Genomic DNA, 22131 nt, shown 5'->3' on the forward strand with positions numbered 1-22131 from the left:
CCGTCCCTCCCTGCCCGTCCTCCCTGTCCCCCTCCGTCCCTCCCTGCCCGTCCTCCCTGTCCCCCTCCGTCCCTCCCTGCCCATCCTCCCCTGTCCCCCTCCATCCACCTCCCACCCGTCCCTCCTCCTACGTCGGGCGGCCCGTCTTTTGTGCTGCCTGTGAGAAGCACAGGGAGGGCTGGGCGGGCGTGAACCCGCTGGCAGCCAGTGTGTGCAGAGCCCTGGCCCGGGCCTCCCAGCCCCTGCATCTCGAGCACCCGTGGGGCAGTTGGCAGCGTCCTGGTACAGCCTGGGAGATTAATTGGTGCTTTTAATGACGGCTGGTCTGGCGAGACTACAGTGAGTACAGGCTGGGCCGGCACAGGCTGTGAACAGAGGCTGGAAAGGCCCCACCCCCGGATGGGTCTCCAGCGGAGAGGAGGGGTTCGCAGGACCCCTCTCAAGACCCCCTTCGGGAGTCAGCGTCCTGGCCGCGCACACTTGGAGCTCTGGGCTGGGTTGCGGCTCCCTGTGCTTCACTGTCTCGGGTGCTGACAGTGCCAGCTGGGACACGAGTTCCGGTTTGGGTCAAGGCTGGCCTGTTGGCCGGGGTGGCGTCTGCCTGAGAACTGGCCTTGTCTGTGCCTTAAGCTTCCCGGCGCTCACAGGGCAGTGGAAAACCACTCAGTGAGCCTTTCTTGGCACCCTGCAGGAGCAGTGCTTTCCGGGCCCTCTGCGGCCAGAGCTGGCCCCGCTGCAGCTCACTTCTGCCTGCAGCCCAGACATCCTCCTGGTCCTCCTGATGCCCCCGGCCTCCACGGAGGACGAGCGTCTCCAGCCCAGCCCTCCCCATCTCCACCTTCCGCCCCCCCGACACACTGGGAGCCTCCTGATCTGTGAACCCGTGCTGGCGGGGGTAGCTACTGACTGCTGAGGACCCCTGCCCGGGCTGTTCTCACGTGGAAAGGATTCGGGGAGCGGGCGATGCTTAGCTCAAAGCATGGAGACCAGCGCTGCCCTCTCCCCAGCGACAGGTGCACGCTCAGATCACGGATGTGTCGGGAACAGCTGTGACTCCTGCTGCTCAGCGTCTGTCACTCCAGGCTGGGAGCGGGTCCCCAAGCTTCCGGCTGGGCCCATCCGTCTCCCCTCTCAGTGGTGGGTGGGGGGAGCACCAACAGCACGCATTTGCTCTCCGCACTTCTCATCTGACAGTGGGCAGAGGGTCCTTCTCCAGCCCTAAAACATCCCCAGGCAACGCCCTGGGGCTCCAAGCAGCCAGGGAGAGGTGAGTACCAAGGACCTCCCCTCGGGCGTCATCTCCTGCCGAGGGAGGCCAAGCCTAGGGGCAGTGTCTGTCACGTGGAGTCAACACTTTCACTGGTGGCAGTAAATGCTGTCCCTAACCCTGCAGTATAGATGTGGGTTTCTGTGCCCTGTACAGGAGGGTGCTATCTGACACCAGACACCCAGACTACAGATCGCAGCCCCATTCCTGGTCCTTACACCACTGAACCCCAGACCGCAGCCTCATTCTAGGCCCTCATCCCCTAGATCCAGGGACCCCAGCCCCATTTCAGCCCTTGGGCCCCTGTAGGATGCTAGGCCCTGGCTCCCCTGGGCCCCAGCCCCAAGTCCATCCCAGGCCCAGGCACCAGGGGGGCTGAGGTCCTCTGAGAAGGGACACGGGACCTGGGGGGGCTCTCTCAGCCCATCAGCAGGAGAGGACTGACTCCAGAAAAATCAGCCTTTGTGCCCACTTAGGCTGCCAAGACCTGTGTCCATCCTTCCACACTCAACCTTCAGATTTCATGAGGCTCCTTGCCCGGAATGTCCATGTTTGAAATCTCCCAACACCGAGCCCCATTTCAAGTATAACCAGGAGGGAAAATGGTGCTTGAAATAAGCATGCCACAAAGGAAAACCCGCTTTCTCGAAATGGGCTCTGGTTGCTCAGGTCCTGACCTCCCCGGCCAGGATGGAACGTTCCAGAGACCCATTAGTGCCAAAGGCAAATTAAAACACACCCTGTAAAAATGTCTGCTGTCTCCCAAGTATTCATTTTTCTGAATGTGTTTCCTCCGCGGTCTCAGTTCAGATGAGAGCCTTCAGCAAAGCTTTGCTCTAGAGGCTCAGAGAAAGGACAGAAGGCACAGGCCCAGCTCTGCCTTTGCCCTGCCTTTCTTGTGGCCTGGGCTTGGGTGGCACCACCGGGTGACACACAACACTGGGCTCCGAGGCTGTTTGTTACGCAGCACTACTGTGGCCATTGGTGACCGCTACACTGACTGACAACTGCACTGTGGGTAGAGCTCAGCCCGCAGGGCTCTGGTTTGTGACCTCTGGGCCAGGCAATTTCCAAGGCTTTTTCCAGTGCAGAATATGATTCCTAGAGGAAAAAAAAAAATAATACACATTTGTTTCCTCACACAGGGTCCTGCAACCAGAGAACATCACCACATTGGGTGCTGTGCTTTCCGGTCTGCCTAGAAACCATGGCTTGCCAGCTTGCAGGGTCACATGGAGCCGCGTCTCCTTCTGGGGTGCAGGGGTGGGAGCACTCGTGGCCTGTAGCTGAGGATGCAGGGAGAGGACAGGGTGAGCCAAGCAGAACAGCCGTCTGTGAGTCATGGTCCCAGGACAACCAGCAAATGGTACGACACCTGCTCTCTCAGCCCCCACCCGCACCTGCCAGCCTCACGTGGGGGGGTTTGGCCGCTGGACAGTCACGGCAGGATCTGCCCAAACCGACCACCCTTCCAGAAGGCGGCGACAGACGTTAGCATCGGTGGGTCCTGGGCTCCCCTTCCATACACAGACTTCAGGACATGAAAAATTGGGGTAAATGAAGGGTGCACGATTAGCTTCGGGCCCACGCTGGGTTCCTGTGGGTGCCAGAGACAGCTGCAACTGCATGCCAAGGACAATGGCCCCGATGCGGCAGGAGCTGCCAGGCCGGGGTGCTGGGGGACAGCTGGACGAGGTGCCGACAGGGGCTCATTCCTCCCTGAAGCGGGCCCGCAGCTGCTGGGAGCGTGGCCAGCCATGGGCTTGTGTGTGCCTGGGTCCCAGGGGCCGTGCTGGCGCAGGCTGGGATGATGGGGACAGGGTCCCACCCAGGGCAGGCTTATCGGTGGGTCTCTGGGGAGACAGCCCAGTCTTCAGCCTGCGCGCTCTTGGGGAGCCCCTCCCTCCCTCCCTCCCCACTCTCCTCCTCTTCTCAGCCTCTTCTCCCCCAGCACCGGGCAGCCCTGGGGTGGCCGAGCCTCATCTCCACTCCCTCAGGCCTCTCCTGGGTCAGCCTGGCTTTTTTCTTAGTTTTTGCTTGACAGGGCAAACTCAGGACGCCCTCCTCCTTCTCCCGCCTCAGGCTGGTGTGAGGCGCTCAGGGCAGAGCCCGGGTTCCTGTGGCCGCCCGGCGCTGAGCTGCAGGGTGGAAGGACCCCACCTGGCCGATTTCCTGGCAGCTGCAACTTGCTCTGGGTTTGCGGAGAAGCCTCTGTTTTTAAGTGAAGTGCCTTCTTGGGGAACAAGACACACCTGTATCTAAATGTTATTTTTAAACTGCTAGATGCTCCTTAATACAGATGAAGAAGTAAGGTGAATGTAAATAATACGATGTATTCCGACAGGTGACAGCGCCTTCTGGGCGATTCTGAAACACCAGTGCAGGGCTGTCTGTCGTTCTTTTGTTTTCATTTTACTTTTTTTTTTTTTTGAGATGGAGTCTCTTGCTGTGTCGCCCAGGCTGGAGTGCAGTGGCACGATCTCGGCTCACTGCAAGCTCCGCCTCCCGGGTTCACGCCATTCTCCTGCCTCAGCCTCCCGGGCAGCTGGGACTGCAGGCACCCACCCCCGCGCCCAGCTGATTTTTTTTTTTTTTTCTATTTTTAGTAGAGACAGGGTTTCACCATGTTGGCCAGGATGGTTTTGATCTCCTGACCTCAGGTGATCCACCCGCCTTGGCCTCCCAAAGTGCTGGGATTACAGGCGTGAGCCACTGTGCCCGGCCTCATTTTACTTTTCTAAAATTCGAGGCGAAATTCACATAGCATGAAATAAGCCACTTTCCGGTGAACGACTCAGTGGTGTTTAGCACCTTGCAGTGCTGGGCCACCATCACCTAGTTCCAGAACATTCTCATCAGCCCAAAAGGGAACGTCCTACCTACAGAGCACCCGCTCCCCACTCCCCGTCCCCAGACCTGGACCACAGAGCTCCCTCCTTTCCCAGTGGCTTTGCCCACCCTGGACGTTTCGTGTAAATGGGTTCACATAACATGTGACCTCCGCGTCTGTCCTGTCCCACCGAGCTTGATGTCCTGAGGTTCATCTGTGTTGTAGCATGTGTCAGAAGTGGATTCCATTTTATTTTATTTTACTATTTTATTTTATTTTATTTTATTTTAGAGACAGAGTCTCGCTCTGTGGCCCAGGCTGGAGTGCAGTGCTCAATCTCGGCTCACTGCAACCTCCACCTTCTGAGTTCAAGCAATTCTCCTGTCACAGCCTCCCAAGTAGCTGGGATTACAGGCGCCCGCCACCATGCGTGGCTAATTTTTTTGTATTTTTAGCAGAGGCGGGGTTTCACCACGTTGACCAGGCTGGTCTTGAACTCGTGACCTTAGGTGATCCACTCGTCTTGGCCTCCCAAAGTGCTGGGATGACAGGCTTGAGCCACCGCGCCTGGCTCCTGGATTCCTTTTTATGGCTGAATCATAACCCAGTGCACTTTTGATTAAATTCAGGCTGAAATGGGCATGAACAGAGCCGCTGGTCCACCTCTCCTCGGTGCAAGCCCTGCCCCCCCCAGTGACCTGCTCTGGAGCCATTCTAGGCCGAGGATGGGACCCCTGTGGTCAGCGTCCCAAGAGAGCAGACCCCGAGGGAAACTTGAGCTCAGAGAGGACAGGAGCTCCCAGCAGACCCTTCCGCTGACTGCTCCCACCCTGGGCAAACGCAGAGCCGGAGCCCGGAGCGCTGGAAGCTGGAACAAGAGGCCCTTTTCTGCTCTGCACAATGCCCCATTGTGCCCTTTGCAGGGAGAGCAGCTCAGCCCAGCGAGGGGAAGCTGTGCACAAAGGCTCCTTGTGACGGCAGCCCCACCTGAGGACAGCGCAGGGCCACACCTGACACAGGGCAGTCCCTCTCGCCGTCCGTCTCCAAGCAGGCCTGGCATCCAGACAGGGCCCGCTCTGCAGGCGTAGCCCGAGGGTGTGGGGCTCCCTGTTCCCCACAGAGGAGGGGAACAGTGTAAGCTCTGCTGGCCCTTCCTAAACTGGCCCCCAGATCATGAGGAGAGGTACGGGTGGTGGGTTCTGTGGAGGGACCTGGGTGCTGGGCGCCTGCCAGGGCCAACGACTCCTGCAATCCCCAAGGCTCCGAGCCCTCAGGCACACGCCGTGCTCCCGGAGGCTTGGCCAGCATGTGGAGGATGTTTGCGTGTTTGCACCCATGGCAACATCTTTTACAGGGTCCCATTGCACAGCTGGACTCCTAAAGGGGTTTTCATAGAAAAGAAATGGAAACTAAAAATGAATTAAACCCTAAGATGTACAGGTATGCTATGACCCCAGCAACTCAGGGAGGCTGGAGGCTGAGAGGAAGCTCTGGCCACTGCTGCTCAGCCCTGGATTTGGGGACCTGATGTCCACAGTCAGTCCCTGCCCTCACAAGGCTCACAGTACAGGTGGTGAAGATATAATTAAACAAGTTACAAAGACGGGGCATTTGACTATCCGAGTGACAATAATTTATATGCCAAAACACCAGGAACACTAGAGGGGCGAAAGACAAGAATACGTAAAAACAAAAACAAAAAGCCAGGACAAACATTTCCAATATACACAAAAGAACGATTTTTCATATGTAAAGAGCTCTGACGAACGAATAAGGAGAAACCTGCACTTCCACGATTTCCTTCCAAGTGCCCCACAGTTGATTCAATAACCCCTAGGTCTCCAATGCCTACTCTGGCCTCACACCCTTTCTTTCCTCTAAGGAATGCCTGTGACCTCAGCCTCTCCCAGCACCCACTTCGGATCAGCCCCCAGAACCCCCCTCCAGTCATCAGAATGTAGAGTTGCTGGTGTCCTCCCTCAGGTTCTGTTTGGGGCAATGGGCAGTTAGCCCTTCCCTCTTGAGTCCTGAGTCCCCCTCTTCCCCCACAGCTTGAAGTCCACTCCCAAGGGCTGGCAGGAGCTGGGCTGTGCAAAGGCCTAAGGCTGGGAGGAAGGGGAGGGTGGGTCCCCCCAGCATTCCAGGCCCAGCCCTGCCTACTCTGTCCCTTTCTGGCTGCGACGATCGCCCAGCACCCTCCGCGGATACTGGGAGTGAGTGTCAGCTGTGAGGCAGGGGCACGCTGTGGCACTACCGCCAGGGTTCCTGCAGCCCACCTTCCCCAGGACAAGAGTTGGGAGGGAAGGCGCCTGGCTGGGGGAGGGCACCTGGGCCTCTGCAACGCGGACTGACGGAAGGCACGCGTGCATGCCCCAGTGAGTTCGGGTCGGGCGACGCGCACCACCTCCCAGGTACCCGGTCCCGCACCCTACCCGCAGCAGCGCCCAGCGAGGACTGCGAGGGAGGCAGGCTCCGGGCACCAGCTCCAGCGCGTGGGCGGGGGCCGGCTGGAGGGGGCGGGGCCTCCGGGAATGTGGGTGGGGCTTTCGGCTGTGGGCAGGGCCGACCTGGGAGAGGCGGGGCCTCCGGTAATGGGCGGAGCCTCCGGGAGTGCGCCCTCCCCGCACATGCGCCCTGACGGCCCAACAATGGCGGCGCCCGAGGAGTCGGTGAGGAGGCGCAAGACCGGGTACTCGCACCCGGAGCCTGAGTCGCCGCCCGCGCCGGGACGTGACCCCGCAGTCTCTCCGGCCCACCTCCACGCGGGCACCTTCTGGCTGACCCGGATCGTGCTCCTGAAGGCCCTAGCCTTCGTGTACTGTGAGTGCCGGGCGGGCCCGGGACATCCGCCAGCGTCACCTCCGCGCCCCACGACCCCCGCCCTCCCTCGAGACTCCTCCGCGCGGTCCCGCGGCCGCGGCGCCCCCACGCAGCCCTCCTTCCTGCCGGGGCCGGGCGGGGCGAGGCGGGGCGGGGCGGGGCGGGGCAGGACGAGGCTTGCTGTCGCCGCCTCGAGCCTCCGGCCTGGGCGCCTGGGCTCCCGGCTCCACCTGCAGCCCCGGAGTTGCTCGGCCGCGCCCGCCAGGACCGGCTCGGGGCAGTGCGAGGCGGGGCCGGCCCGGGCCCTGGCCCAGGAGCTCGCAGGCGAGCGGGACCAGTCAGGCGGCGGGTCGCCCGTCCGCGGGCAGGTCGGGGGTCTGCGTTCCGGCTGCGGGGCGGGGGAGGCCTGGAGAGGGAGGCGCCCCTGCTGCCCCCGCACAGCGCTGTGCCGACGGTGGAGGTTCCCGCTCTTGCTGGGCCCCCGCACGCCGCATCCCCACCGCGTGCGGCCCCTGCCAAACTCCGAGGAGCCGGCCCCGGAGCCTCCCCCGCGTCTCCCGAGGGCTGAGGGAGGGTGACGGGCTGGTGGCCGGGCTGGAGTTTCTCCTTTAGTGTCCTGGGCTAGCTCAGCCTGCCTTCGGGGGGATTCCCAGCGGAGGCCTGGGGGCAGCTCTGGAGCCTCGTCTGCAGGTGAAGCCTGCGCCCCACTCTGGGATGTGGTTGGCGGGGTCCGCTGGCTGAGACCCTTCACCCCACAGCGTGCGCAGCCTGCAGGGCAGAGCTCTGAGAAAAGTCGGTTCGTGCTCAAAACCTCTGGACCCCCTGGCCAGGGGCAGCTGGCGATTCCAACTCCCTCCCTCCCCAGTCCGGACTACGCACAACTGGTTTGGAAGAGAACGGTCCTGTGATCACAGGGACATTAGTGGACACGCGGATACGTGTTTCATAAGCCCAACCTGTTAGTAGCAACGAAGCCCAAACTCAGGCTCTCAGATGAGCCTGGAAGTGAGGGGAGCGTGCCAGGCCGAGATGCAGCCAGCGGGGTGCGTGGGCAGCCACCCTTCCAGAGGGCCCCGGAGCCACTGGCTCTGGCGTTGTCCACGCGTGGTTGTAGGCCGTGGACATTGGACGTCTCCGTTTCCTTCCGTCGTCTACTTCCCTCACGCGTGGAAGGAAACGGTCGGATTGCAGAAGTTCTTGTTTGCACAGCTTTCGTCCCACACACATCACGGGAAGTTTGGGAGCCTGGCCGTGCTGGAGTGATGCTCAGTTTGACGTTTTGTGTGACGTTTGTGTGATACTTTCCACCTCCTGGTGCAAAGTGACGAGATGTGCTCCTCACTACAAGGTTTCCTGTGGGATTGCAGTATTGGCTTCAACTCGGTCTCTCTCTCTCTCTTTCTTTAAAGCAATTATTTTTATTTTATTGTATTTTATTTTATTTATTTTTAAGACGGACTCTCACTTCAGCCCAGGCTGGAGTGCAGTGGCACCATTTCGGCCCACTGCAACCTCTGTCTCCTGGGTTCAAGTGATTCTCCTGTGTCAGCCTTCCAAGTAGCTGGGATTACAGGCACCCACCACCACGCCTGGCTAATTTTTAAAAATATTTTTAGTAGAGACGGGGTTTCACCATGTTGGCCAGGCTGGTCTCGAACTTCTGACCTCAGGGCCTCCCGAAGTGCTGGGATTACAGGCGTGAGCCACCGTGCCCGGCCTGCAATTATTTTAAAATGTAGTTCTTCCCAGGTTGCTTTTCCCTCCACAGTATTAAACAGTCGTTCTAAATGTTGGTGCTGTCACTTAGCAAACGATGAAGCAGAGATAAAGCGAAGCTGTGAGGCTCTAATAGGCCTTCCACAGGGGAGCCCGAGATACAGCGGGAAGTCCCAGCCGCGTTGCCTCCTGAGCACAGCTTCATAAAACCAGCTCAGACTCTTTCAAACGAGCTGAGGCTCCTTTGATCTCTGCAGGGATTCTCTGTTCAATTCAGAAGGAACCACTTTTAAGCCACTGGGTCAAGCAGATATTTTAAGCCTGGTGCCCAGCATTGAACATTTCTCCTTGACATATGCATGTTCTTCTATCTTGTGAGTATGTTTAGGGTAGAATCAGTGTCTTTCTGCAGTATCAAGGAACCAGTTTCCCATCTTCCAGGATCTTCCAGGGACATGGTTTTCTGAGTGAGCTGGCCCAGGGCAAGCAGGCAGTCATCCTGTATTTATCTCCTTCTAGAAAGTTCTGGATTTTACTGGGACCGTGCGCTCCTTCCTGTTCCTCAGAATCCCAGGGTTTTTCCAAGTTGCCATAGGGGCTCTCCAAATAGTTCACTTGATACTGAATTTTACAATGTTTGTAGCTATTGAACACTTGTAATTAAACACATAATCAAATGTATTCTGTGGAAACTCCCCTTGTTAAAAGACATTGAACTGAGGCAGGCTTACCCTTAGGCAGATTGTCTCAGCAGATGTAGTAAAAATGTACAGATCAGGGGAACACAGAAACGCTTACTCTGTCGGGGAAGCTTCGAAGCTAGACACGGAGAGGCCGGCTGCCAGCGACAGGCCTCTGCATTCAGCCTGACTTTGCGTCCGTCCTGGGGCTGGCTCCTTCCCCCCGTGGGCCGGGGTGTTTCCATGTGCTGCCACCGAGGTGTGTAGGCGCTGGGGGTGTGCTTACTGCACACAGACGTGTGTACCACGGGCATCCTGGGGTGTCTGCCATGCCCTGCTGTGCTGTGGGAGCCGGAGTGTGGTGTTAGCGGAAAGTGGCATTTTTACAGGGCTCAGAGTTGAAGACACACCTGTTATCCTGACGTGTGGACTCCAGTCCCTAGTGCGATTACTGTGTTGGGCAGATGCTGAAGTAGCACCTTGCCCGGTGCTGACCTCCTGGTGACAACGTCACTGCCCCCGGTGGACAGCGAGGAAGCAGGGTCAGCCTCCGGCCTGGCTGTGCAGCGAGTGTCCATCTGCCCTGGAGTTCAGCCCTGCCCTTCATTCATGTCGCTGTGCAGCCTGCGTATCCTGGACACCCAGTTCACATCTGGGCAGTGGCGTTCTCGGGCCGTGACGGCACTTAGGAGGACCAAGGCCGCCCGAGGTGATCGGGGACACGTGACACTGAGCATCCCCTCAGCCCAGATGCCACTCCCAGGAACGGCCGAAATCCGGATGAGTAAAAGCTCATGTGACAGGAGTTTCCGGCCTATGCAGCAGGACCTGGGTGCTGTGTTCTTGGTGTGTAGGGGCAGTGCTGGCCGCCCATGGGTGCTGGTGCCTCCTGCACTCAGGCCTGCTGCCGTCTGTATATGCAATGAGGAAACTGAACCCAAGAGCAGGCACCATGCCCAGGGTCACTGGACAGAGGGCAGAGCAGCCTGGTCAGAAGCCCTCGCTGTTTTATGGCAGGGACCCCCAGGGTCGCACACCAGCGTTGTGGCCCAGCGTTCCCCGCGGAAGATTGAGGCCTGCACTGGTCAACCCTGTAGTGCAAGGGCGTGTGTGGCAAACAGCTGGTTTGGAGCCTTGTCAACCAGGCCGGTTCCTTGATGCTTTGAAATCCCTCTCCCAGGGGGCCTGGGCAGGTCGGTCCATGGGTGGCCACAGGCAGCTGGGGCTAGACTCCTGGAATTTCCGGCAGCCCTGCGTCTGTTATAGCGCCAGTGGATAGAGCTGGATCCCTGACAAGGCCGGGGAAGGACAGCCTCACAGGTGCTACTGAAGATGCCCTAGGCTAGAGCTGCCCACCCCGGCTGGGTTCTCCTGGACTGAACTCACGTTGGTTTGCTATTGTTGAGAGTCACATAGAATATGTACACAATGCATTTTAACTGCCTCAGAATTCAGGTGTTATCTGGAAACAGTGTAATTACAGTTGGTCAGAATTGGGTTGATAGCTGTTCACTGCAGAGAACTTTCCGGAAGCTTGTGACAGGTGGAAGTAGTGGGGCTCAGAGTTGGTGGGCCACACCTTAGCTATGTGGCCTTAGCCAAGTTGCTCATCAAGACCTGCCTGTCACTGATGAGATGAGACTGACCACTGGGCCATCCTGAGGCTGACATGGGATTCCCCGCCTGTGCACACTTCCCAGAAGGTGGACGGAGGACACGCTGGCGCGGGAGATGGCTCGCAGGCAGCCACGGAGTCTATCTGTATATCTGAACGTTGGAAAGGACCTTTCTTTTGAAGCTCAAACATTTATGAGACACTGTTACAATTTGGAAGGGATTTGTGGGTGAAATGTGACTTGGGAGACTGGGTAATGTTGGCATTTGCAGACTGACTTTGTGACTGGCACTTTTCGTGGCTGTCATGGCTTTGGCACAGAGACCCTCCTGAGGGATTTGGTCTGTCAGTTCACGTGTTTGTTGGGTCCGACTCCTGGACAGGCCCAGGAGGGAACTGCCCCGGCCAGGGCCGGACACTTGGCGCCTGCACAGGGCACGAGTGCTGGCGGCTTTGGGGCACATGCTCCCTGCTGCCTCTGGGGCAGATGTCCACCTGCGCTGCTTGCAACAAGAGGCTGGGCCCCCAGCAGACGAGCCATGGTGCCTGAACTGCTCCCGCTGTGTCCCTGCCACGTGAGGCATCTCTTCTGACCACGGTCCTGAGACCACCTGACCTCTGCCTTCCCGGGGTTGAACTGTGCTTGTTCTCTCCATGGCTGCCGATGCCCTTCCGGTCTTCAGACTTAGCCCTCATCACTCGTGGACTCCTGACCCCACCCAGGACTGACCACCAGAGCCCTGCTCTCTGCTTCCTTTATGGCTGATGTTGTCCCCTTTCCAGTGTTGTTGTGCCCGTCTACCCTCTGGCTCCTTGCAGTCAGGGAGAGGGCTTTCTTTATACCTCTATCCCCTGTCTTCTAGGGGCATCTCCTGCTCAGTGAAATGTGCCTGACCTGTAGCAGGTGGTCTCTACCAGGGCTTAGTATCAACACAGGGCACTTTTCCAGCCATCACCCCTTCCTCCCCCTCCACCCGCCTCCAGCCCTGAGGTGTGGCCCAGCAGGAGAGAGACTGCCGCAGCCCTCCCTTGGTTGCGTTCATACTTCCTGGGCTCCTCGTGTGTCCGTTTGCTGGCGGATTCTCTTTCTGCTGGAGTGTATCCCCAAGCAGCTTTTCCAGAAAGGAAAAGGACCAACTTGCCCGGATCTGTAATTCTCCGTCGAAGCCACTTTCCCTCCGAGCTTTGCAGCATCGAGGAGGCGTCTTCAAGCATCTGACTCTCTTTCTCCCTGGAAGCTTGTGGAGTCTCAGTGCCTCGCCCTCCTGCTCTCCACCTGTGCTCTCTGTTCTGGTTATTTACTGAGGAGTCTCTGAGGCTCTTTTTCTTTCTGTCTTGTAGTGGCCTCGGTGAGCTCTTCAGCCTCAAGGCTCATCCTTGGCTCTGGAAGAGGCTCTTCTGGCCTCACCCCAATCTGCCCACGTGCTTCAAACACCGCACGCCCCAGCTAGGTTCCAAACAGGGCGGGTGGGGCCACTCTTCTGTCTAGCTTCCTCGCATGGGCTGGAACCCGGAACAGTCTCTCCATGAAGCTGAATGGAGAAGAACATGGGTTCCCCAAGGCCCTAGGAGCCAAGCACCACACAGAACCCACCGCTTGACTATGATCCCGAGTAACGTGGACAGCCTGGGCTGCAGAAGGAACGCCCAACGCTGGCGGGAACGGACGGGTTTTTCTTGCTCGTCTTTCCAGTTCCACATTGTCACGTTGGAGTCCTCGGGTGAGATTTGTGTTGAAAATCCAACCTCTAGGGGATCTCCGCGCCAGTTTTGTCCTTTAGGCGTGGAGGCATGCGTGCCGCACTGTGGCGTCTATGCTGTGCGCCCGCTCACCGCCCTTCTTTCTTTTCCACACGGGGCAGTTTTATCGCTTCTCCCCGCAGCTGCTCCAGCGAGGTGGGGCCGCGGTGCTATCAGTAGCGTGTCTCTGAGTCTCGCCGCAGCCCTTGTAGCTCGTCGTCCTCTTCAGATGACACCCGAGGCAGAGTTGACATGGCAGGCAGAATCATTTGCACCCGTATTTGCTAAACTCTCAGCTGTTCTTCAGAAAATTTGAGGAGAAAATTAAACCAAAAAGAATACTTGAAACTCAGCTCAATATGTTTTGTTCTGAGCTTTCAGTGGCTCTGAGAGCTCATGGGAAATGAGTTCTTTTTCTTTTCTCCAGGCCACTTGAATTCTAATGAAATGCACCACTTGGTTTTACAAGGTCTTCTGTAAAAATACTTCTTTGTTTAAAAAGCAAACAGCACTGCCCTACCTCAGAGCTCTGCAGCACATACCTTTAAAGACAAAATACTTGAGGTCACCGTGCCAAGGCCCAGAATGTAACCATGGCCAGTAAGAACCATCGAGAATGGCATTTCTGCATTTCTGGGATGACTGTTTTAATTTTACAACAATTTATCCAAAAGGAGAAAAGAGAAAGCTGATTTTTTTTTTTTCTGATTCCTTTTTTTTTTGAGACAGAGTTTCACTTTTTTGCCCAGGCTGGAATGCAGTGGCGCGATCTCCTCTCACTACAACCTCCTCCTTCCGGTTTCAAGCGATTCTCCTGCCTCAGCCTCCTGAGTAGCTGGGGCTACAGGCTCAGGCTGCCACACGTGGCAATTTCTTTCTGATTCTGAAGCAAAGTATTTGCTGGCCATGCCTGCCGTTGGCTGCTTGGGCGACGTGGTTGCAGCTCCCAGGTCAGGCTCAGGGTCCCTGTGAGAGGCAGGTGGTCGCATGGCTGACTGTTGCCTCCTGTGTGGGGCAGTGACGGGGCCTTCCGAAGCTTGACTGGTTGGTTAGTTTTGCTTTAAGAGCCTGTGATGTTTCAAAATTTTTGCTGCTTCTTTTTATGTAGCTATTTTTATAATGTGAGTAGAGGTTGAAATAGTTTTTTTTCCCCTGAAATTTCAGTTCAGTCTGTCATCCTTTTTCCTGATAAGCAGGAAGTACCCTATGCTTCTTGCCTTAGAATTACTGATTTAGGCTATTGCTTTGGTGAGGCCACATCTTGTTTTCCTCTGTGGCCCTGGAGTTTGCGCTGTGGTGAGGGGCAGAGCACATCCATCCTTCAGCCAGTGCCGATTGGGTCCCTGTGGGAAAGGGCCCTCCTAGCACCGATTGGGCCCTGGAGTGTGCAGTGGCTGAACAGTCCCCACCTGTGTCTCTCCCACCTGCAGACGTGCCAGGATATACGCACATCCCTGAACATGCGCACATACATGTATACATGTGCACACGTGCACAGACACATGCACACACCCCTGTGCACACATGTACACACAGGCATGTCATACCCACATGCACACACACTGACCTGAGCTCCTGTGGAAGCTGCTGGTGCGGTCCCTGCACATGTGGCCGCTGGGGCTGAGGGTCCCTGCACATGTGGCCGCTGGGGCTGAGGGTCCCTGCGCATGTGGCCGCTGGGGCTGAGGGTCTCTGCGCATGTGGCTGCTGGGGCTGAGGGCCTGCTGCAAGGTGTCCTCGATGTTGCTAGGAGGTCAGCGCTCGCAACTCAGGTCCCTTCCACCCGGAGGTGGAGGCAGGAGGGGTGTGGGGAGTCTTCTGCTGCAGCCCTGTTTCCCACCCTGTGTCACGCCCCATGTCCACTCTGTGTCCCACCTCGTGTCCACCCTGTGTCCGGCCCGTCTGTGTCCAGTCTGTGTCCTGCCCCATGTCTGCCCTGTGTTTACCCTGTGTCCATCCCGTGTCCTGCCCCGTGTCCGCCTGTGTCCACTCTCTTCCTCCTCACTTGGAGCTGCCCCCCACCCACCTGCCATCCCCAGCCCCTTTAGAGGTCACCAGCGCTGGCCCTTTTGTTGCCCAGGACCCTGTGGTGCTCTGCCTGTGGCCCTGCTCCCGCTGCCCTGGAGGGAGGCTGCTCACAGCACTTCATGCTGGGCACTGAGTGGTGCAGAGTCTTCAAGAAACCTTTACTTTTAAAACTTTTTTTATTAAAAATAAAACTATTAGCTAAAACTGCAGCCTCTGTGGCTTTTCCACCCATGCCTTTTCCCAGAAAGTGTTGTCCTGGCATCTCCTCCCTCCCTTCCTGTCTGTGACAGTCTCCCAGCCTTTCCTGTGTTGTCCGACCTTGGCAGTGTCCAGCCGGCCTGTCATGGTGTCTGTAGAGCGTCCCTCACGGTGGGTCCGCCTGGTGTTTTCTCGCGATTAGACTGGGTGTGGGTTTTGGGAAGACGCCCACAGAGGTGTGGGGCCCTTTCCGTCCCACCGTATCAGGGTCCTGACGTCCGCACGGCTTTCTGATCACCTGGCCGAGGTGTGTCCACCAGGAGTCCCCTCTGTCGGGTCCCTGCTTTCCCGCCCTCTCTGTCCTCTGGAAGCCACTCACTGCCCCCGCCTCCCGGAGGGAGTGTCCGCAGACATTATGTGGAATTCCTCTGTGAGGAAGATCTTGTTACTTACTTGTTTGTGGTCACTGATTTTGTCACTATGGACCTACGCCCATTTATTTTCCCTCTGGGCTGTTATCTAGTGTTTTCACCGTCAGTGTGTGTCTGGGTTGTAATCCGGTGTTGTCACCGTGAGTCTGCGTCCGGGTTGTAATCTGGTGTTGTCACCGTGAGTCTGCGTCCGGGTTGTGATGCGGTGATGTCACCGTGAGTCTGTGTCCGGGTTGTGATGTGGTGGGTTGTGATCCACTATTGTCACCGTGAGTCTGTGTCCGGGTTGTATTCCAGTGCTGTCACCGTGAGTCTGTGTCTGGGTTGTGATGTGGTGGGTTGTGATCCAGTATTGTCACGATGAGTCTGTGTCCGGGTTGTGATGCGGTGTTGTCACCGTGAGTCTGTGTCTGGGTTGTATTCCGGTGCTGTCACTGTGAGTCTGTGTCGAAGTTGTGATCCAGTATTGTCACCGTGAGTCTGTGTCCGGGTTGTATTCCGGTGCTGTCACTGTGAGTTTGCTGCTCACCTTCTCCAGCTTTGACCACTGGTGACTTTCCTGTCCTTCCCCGCAGGGATGCTTCAGGCCCAGCTTCTGTGTCTCTGCCCCAGCCCTAGAATGAGCTGTTTCTCCAAGGAGCCCTGGTTCTCTTTCGGGGAGCACAGAAACTCTGATCTGGGTACTGGGAGGGCCGTTGCTCCCGGGGTCTCATGGCTGCTGGCCCTCTTGCTGGGCAGAGCTAGGCTCTGTATGTCACTGTCTCATTTCACACATGTGGTTGCTTCTCTGTTGTATCCACCCATCCATCCGTAAGTATAAGAAGGTGAACCTGGTCCATACCAATGACTCTGGCTCTCACCTGGCACACGGTGTATTTCAGCCGTCTGTCCTGACACACGGTGTGTTCCAGTCTTCCCTCCTGGCCCATGTGAATCCTCCCTCTCTGCTCTTGAGAACGTGGCTCCCCCAACTCGTCTAGCGTCTGCTCAGCCCTGGTGCACGTGTGAGGATTGTCCTCCCAGGCCAGGGGGAAAAGCCCTGGAGCGCAGTGTTTGTGTATGGCTCCTTCTGGCCTTGCGGTCTCCACTCAGAACATTTTCCGGAGTTGCTTAGGCAGCTCCTGCCCTCTGGCCAGTGTGGTTCTGATTTACATTCGTGTGTGTGGAGCCTGCATTCCGTCTGCATCCGCTGACCTCCTGGTTGGGTCTTCCCCCAGTAGTTTGTGCGCATTAAAGTTCATCTGGTGTCATGCTCAGTGCTGTGGGCTTTGCTCCATCACCGCAGCTCCAGCCCCTAAGTCCCCGTGCATGGGAGTGACCACGTCCCCCGCGCCAGCCCCTGGCACGTCCGGGTCCGTCTCCCACCCCTCTGATTTTGCCTTCTCCATTCCATATGAATGGAATCATGCAGTACGTAGCCTGTTGGGTCTAGATTCTCTTTCTTAGCACAATGCACTTAAGATTCATCCGTGTTGTTGCCTGAACCAACAGCTCCTGCATTCTTACCTCTGATTATTTTTCTGTTGCACAAATGCACCTCTGGTTATTTATCCACTTCCACCGTGAAAGACGTCGGCCTTGTTTCTAGTTTTTAGTGACTATGAACAGAGCTGCTACGAGCATCTGCACGAGGCTTCTGTGTGAGCACGTTTTCAGGTTGAAGGCCTGAGAGGCGCAGTAGCTGGGTTGTAAGGTAACCCTTCATTACCTGGGTCAGACGCCACCGTCTGCCGTCCACAGCAGCATGCCACAGCATCCCCAGCACAGCGAGGGCACTCCTGCTGTCCCGAACCTTCCACAGCATTAGGCACTGTCCATTCTCTTTCCTTTTCTTTTCTTTTTTTTTTGAGATAGAGTCTTACTCTGTCGACGAGGCTGGAGTGCAGTGGCACTGTGTCGGCTCACTGCAACCTCCGCCTCCTGGGTTCAAGCAATTCTCCTGCCTCAGCCTCCCGAGTAGCTGGGATTACAGGCGCCCACCAATACACCAGGCTAGTTTTTATATTTTTAGTAGAGATGGAGTTTCACCATGTTGGCCAGGCTGGTCTTGAACTCCTGACCTCAGGTGATCGGCCCGCCTCGGCCTCCCAAAGTGCTGGGATTACAGACGTGAGCCCCCGCACCCGGCCTGGGCACTGTCCATTTTCAAACACTTTGGCCACAGTGACGCGTGTGTGGTGACAGCACGTTGTGGTTTTCATTGGCATTTCCCCAATGATGAATGATGTTGAGCATCTTTTTACGTGTTATTTGCCAACCGTGCACCTTTCCTGTGTCTGTTCAGATCTTGTGGCCTGGTGTTTTTCTTCACACCTTTAACGTTAAGTGGTTTGTTTTCTAATTATCGAATTTTAAAAGTTCTTTAAATATTCTGGATACAAATCCTTTATCAGATGTGTGATTTGCCAGTATTTTCTTCTAATCTGTGGCTTGTGTTTTCATTCTGTTAAAAGTAGCTTTTGACCGGGCGCGGTGGCTCAAGCCTGTAATCCCAGCACTTTGGGAGGCCGAGACGGGCAGATCTTGAGGTCAGGAGATCGAGACCATACTGGCTAACAAGGTGAAACCCCGTCTCTACTAAAAAAGTATATATATATACACACAAAAGTAGCTTTTGCAGATCAAAAGTTTTTCATTTTGGCTGGGCGCGGTGGCTCACGCCTGTAATCCTAGCACTTTGGGAGGCCGAGGTGGGCGGATCACAAGGTCAGGAGATCGAGACCATCCTGGTTAACACGGTGAAACCGCGTCTCTACTAAAAATACAAAAAAAAATCACTGGTAGCGGGTGCCTGTAATCCCAGCTACTCGGGAGGCTGAGGCAGGAGAACGGCATAAACCCGGGGGGTGGAGCTTGCAGTGAGCCGAGATCGCGCCACTGCACTCCAGCTTAGGCGACAGAGCCAGACTCTGTCTCAAAAAAATAAAAAATAAAAATAAATAAAAATAAAAAAGTTTTTCATTTTGATAAAGTTCAATTTACAGTTTTTAATTTCATAGATTATGCTTTTGGTGTTGTATCTAAGAACTTGTTGCCAAACCCAAGTCACATAGATTTTCTTATATATTTCCGTCTACAAGTCTTATGCTTTTATGTTTTACTTTTAGGCCTATGATCCTTTTTGGTTAATTTTTGTGTAGGGTGTGAAGTGTGTTCAGGTCCATCTTTTTGCATGTGGACATCCATTTGTTCCAACATCATTGTTAAAGGACTAGTCTTTGGGCCGGGCGCGGTGGCTCAAGCCTGTAATCCCAGCACTTTGGGAGGCCGAGACGGGTGGATCACGAGGTCAGGAGAACGAGACCATCCTGGCTAACACGGTGAAACCCCATCTCTACTAAAAAATACAAAAAAAACCAGCCGGGCAAGGTGGCGGGCGCCTGTAGTCCCAGCTACTTGGGAGGCTGAGGCAGGAGAATGGCGTAAACCCGGGAGGCGGAGCTTGCAGTGAGCTGAGATCCGGCCACTACACTCCAGCCTGGGCGACAGAGCGAGACTCCGTCTCAAAAAAAAAAAAAAAAAAAAAAAAAAAGGACTAGTCTTTGTTTTTTTATTTACTTTGTAGAGACTGGGTCTCACCTTGTTGCCCAGGCTGCTCTGGAACTCCTGGGCTCAAGCGATCCTCCTGCCTCGGCCTCTCAAAGTGCTGGGATGGCAGGTGTGAGCCACCACGCCCGGCCGAAGGCCTCGGTTTCCTGAAGTGCTGGGATGGCAGGTGTGAGCCACTGTGCCCGGCCCAAAGCTGCTCATTGTCTGTGGAGTGACCTTTGAACCTTTGTCAGCATTGTTCACTCTGTGTGTTGGGTTGGGACAGCGGGGCTATGTCTGGGCCCTGTCTTCATTCCCCTGAGTTCTGTGGCTCTTCTTTAATCAGTGCTGTGCTGTCTTCATGTGGTCTTTTTTTTTTTTTTTTCTTTTCTTTTTTTGAGATGGAGTCTGGCTCTGTCGCCCAGGCTGGAGTGCAGTGGCCGGATCTCAGCTCACTGCAAGCTCCGCCTCCTGGGTTTATGCCATTCTCCTGCCTCAGCCTTCCGAGTAGCTGGGACTACAGGCGCCCGCCACCACTCCCGGCTAGGTTTTTTTGTATTTTTTTAGTAGAGACGGGGTTTCACCATGTTAGCCAGGATGGTCTCGTTCTCCTGACCTCGTGATCCACCCGTCTCGGCCTCCCAAAGTGCTGGGATTACAGGCTTGAGCCACCGCGCCCGGCTTCATGTGGTCTTGATTAGCTTCTTAGTAAGTCTTGAAACTGGGTAACGTGAGTCCTCCACCTCTGTTCTTTTCCAAATGATTCTGGCTATTTTAGTCCCTTTGCCCTCCCATATACATTCTAGAATCAGCTTGTCAGCCTCGGCAGAAGCACTGACTGGGTGTTTTGGTTCAGATTGTGCTGAATTTATGGATCAAATTGACACCTTAATGATTTTGACATGGTCTGTCTCTTCGTGTAGTTAGATCTTGTTTCATTTTTTATATCAGTGTTTTGTAGTTTTCCATGTGCAGATTCCATTTATACTTTTTTAGATTTATAAACGCATGGGGAAAAGTACGTGCACTAGCTTCCTCCCTGTCTACACAGACAGCACTCCAAACCAGCACGCACAGTCACAGACGCGGACCCCCAAGCCAGCTACCGACACGCAGTGGGACGCAGACCCCAAGCCAGCTCCCGACACGCAGTGGGAAGCCGCATGTACTTCTGGGGTTGCTCTTGTGGTATTTTTATCATTGTGCAATATCTTCTTTCATCCCTGTGCCATTCCTTGTTCATAAATCGACTTTTTTCCTTTTGAGACAGTCTCTGTTGCCCAAGCTGGAGTGCAATGGCGCCATCTCGGCTCGCTGCAGCCTTCTGGGTTCAAGTGATTCTCCTGCCTCAGCCTCCCAAGTAGGTGGGACTACTGGGGTGCACCACCACACCCAACTAGTTTTTGTATTTTTAGTAGAGACAGGGTTTTGCCATGTTGGCCAGGCTGGTCTTAAACTCCTGACTTCAGGTGATCCACCTGCCTTGGCCTCCCAAAGTGCTGGAATTACAGGCATAAGCCACTGTACCCAGCCTTTAAATCTACTTTTTTTTTTTTTTTTTTTTTTTTCCAGATGGAGTTTTGCTCTTGTCGCCCAGGCTGGAGTGCAGTGGTGTGATCTTGGCTCACAGCAACCTCCGCCTCTCAGGTTCAAGCCATTCTCCTGCCTCAGCCTCCCGAGTAGCTGGGATTACAGGCATGCAAGACCACGCCCAGCTAATTTTTGTGTTTTTAGTAGAGGCAGGGTTTTGCCATGTTGCCCAGGCTGGTCTCAAACTCCTGACCTCAGGTGATCCGCCTGCCTTGGCCTTCCAAAGTGCTGGGATTAGGGGCGCGAGCCACCGTACCCAGCTCTTAAATCTACTTTTTATGATGTTAGTAGAGCCACTTCGGCTTTCTTTTGTTTATTTTTTTATTTTTATTTTTAATTTTTTTCAGCCATAGTGAACTAGATCCAGCTTTCTTTTGATTCACATTGCATGGTGTATCTTTTTTACTTTTAACCTACTTTTTCATTCTTCGCGTTTACACATGGGAGTGTAGTTCTCTCGCCTGTCGTCATCTCTGGGTAAACATTCAGTGTTCTACAAACGCTGATGTCCAGAGGATGTGAGAGAGCCGGTGTGGGGTGGGCACCATGAGACATGGACTCGGAGACCTGTGGATGTGAGAGTGCCGTTGTGGGGTTTGTGTGGAGGGTAAGTGTCGCCCACCTGTGGGCTGTAAGTGTCAAGCCCTGCAGCGTGTGCTGGGAGTGACGCCATTGTCCAGAGCCAGCCCTGCAGCGTGTGCTGGGAGTGACGCCATTGTCCAGAGCCAGCCCCGCATCGTGTGCTGGGAGTGACGCCATTGTCCAGAGCCGGGGTCATCAGGGTGTGTTTCATAATGGGGAACGCAGAGTGCAGTCTGGATGGTCAGCCGACTGTCTGTGTGCAGCCAGGCACGCCTTTTATATACACATGTCTAGTTTGCATCCGTGTGTGCGTGTATGCACACCCTACTTGCACACTGCTTGAGTCCGTGTGTATGCGTGTATATGCACGCTGCTTGCGTCCGTGTGGGTGCATGTATACACACACTGTTTGCACACTGATTGAGTCTGTATATGCGTGTATACATACACTGCTTGTATCCATGTGTGTGCATGTACACACGCTGCTTGCTTCCGTGTGTGTGCGTGTATACACACCCTGCGTCTGATGCAGGTTGGGTTTTCCCATATTTCCCCCAAGATTTTGAGAAAGTACTCAAACTCCTGAGTCTGGGGTTTGGACCCCAAGCTGTTGGCCAGACTCTGCCTCCCCTTCCCTCCCCGCCTCACCCGGCAAGTCTGAGCCATACCCACGGTGTCCACATGTGGTTTGTTCCTAGTCACGCTTGTTTTGTCTTCCTGTCCTTCCAGTCGTGGCATTCCTGGTGGCTTTCCATCAGAACAAGCAGCTGATCGGTGACAGGGGGCTGCTGCCCTGCCGAGTGCTCCTGAAGAATTTCCGGCAGTACTTCCAGGACAAGACGAGCTGGGAAGTCTTCAGCTACATGCCCACCATCCTCTGGCTGACGGACTGGTCAGACACGAACTCCACCCTGGACTCGCTCGCTCTTCTCGGACTGGGCATCTCGTCCTTCGTCCTGATCACGGGCTGCGCCAACATGCTTCTCATGGCTGCCCTGTGGGGCCTCTACATGTCCCTGGTCAATGTGGGCCATGTCTGGTGAGTAGGAGGAACACGGCAGTGGGACCGCAGGGCTTGCTGTCACTTAGCACACGCGCCGCAGGTC

At 55.7% G+C, this 22131-nt stretch overlaps 1 protein-coding gene and 1 long non-coding RNA gene across 2 annotated transcripts in view; both read left to right on the forward strand.

The window, feature by feature from the left end:
* LOC112614554 overlaps nucleotides 1–2020 on the forward strand; it is a 3584-nt gene extending 1564 nt beyond the window's left edge. Inside the window, exon 2 of the long non-coding RNA XR_003117097.1 lies at nucleotides 692–2020. This is a non-coding gene — a long non-coding RNA (uncharacterized LOC112614554). The remainder of the gene's footprint in view (nucleotides 1–691) is intronic.
* Nucleotides 2021–6711: 4691 nt separating this feature from the next.
* Nucleotides 6712–22131, forward strand: part of LMF1 (lipase maturation factor 1) — a 122879-nt gene continuing 107459 nt past the window's right edge. The window contains exons 1-2 of the mRNA XM_025369753.1: nucleotides 6712–6917; nucleotides 21755–22064. Coding sequence (XP_025225538.1) covers nucleotides 6725–6917; nucleotides 21755–22064 — 503 coding nt within the window. The 5' untranslated portion in view covers nucleotides 6712–6724. The remainder of the gene's footprint in view (nucleotides 6918–21754; nucleotides 22065–22131) is intronic.

The sequence above is a fragment of the Theropithecus gelada genome, chromosome 20 (assembly GCF_003255815.1).
Source record: "Theropithecus gelada isolate Dixy chromosome 20, Tgel_1.0, whole genome shotgun sequence".
Taxonomy (NCBI): Eukaryota; Metazoa; Chordata; class Mammalia; order Primates; family Cercopithecidae; genus Theropithecus; species Theropithecus gelada.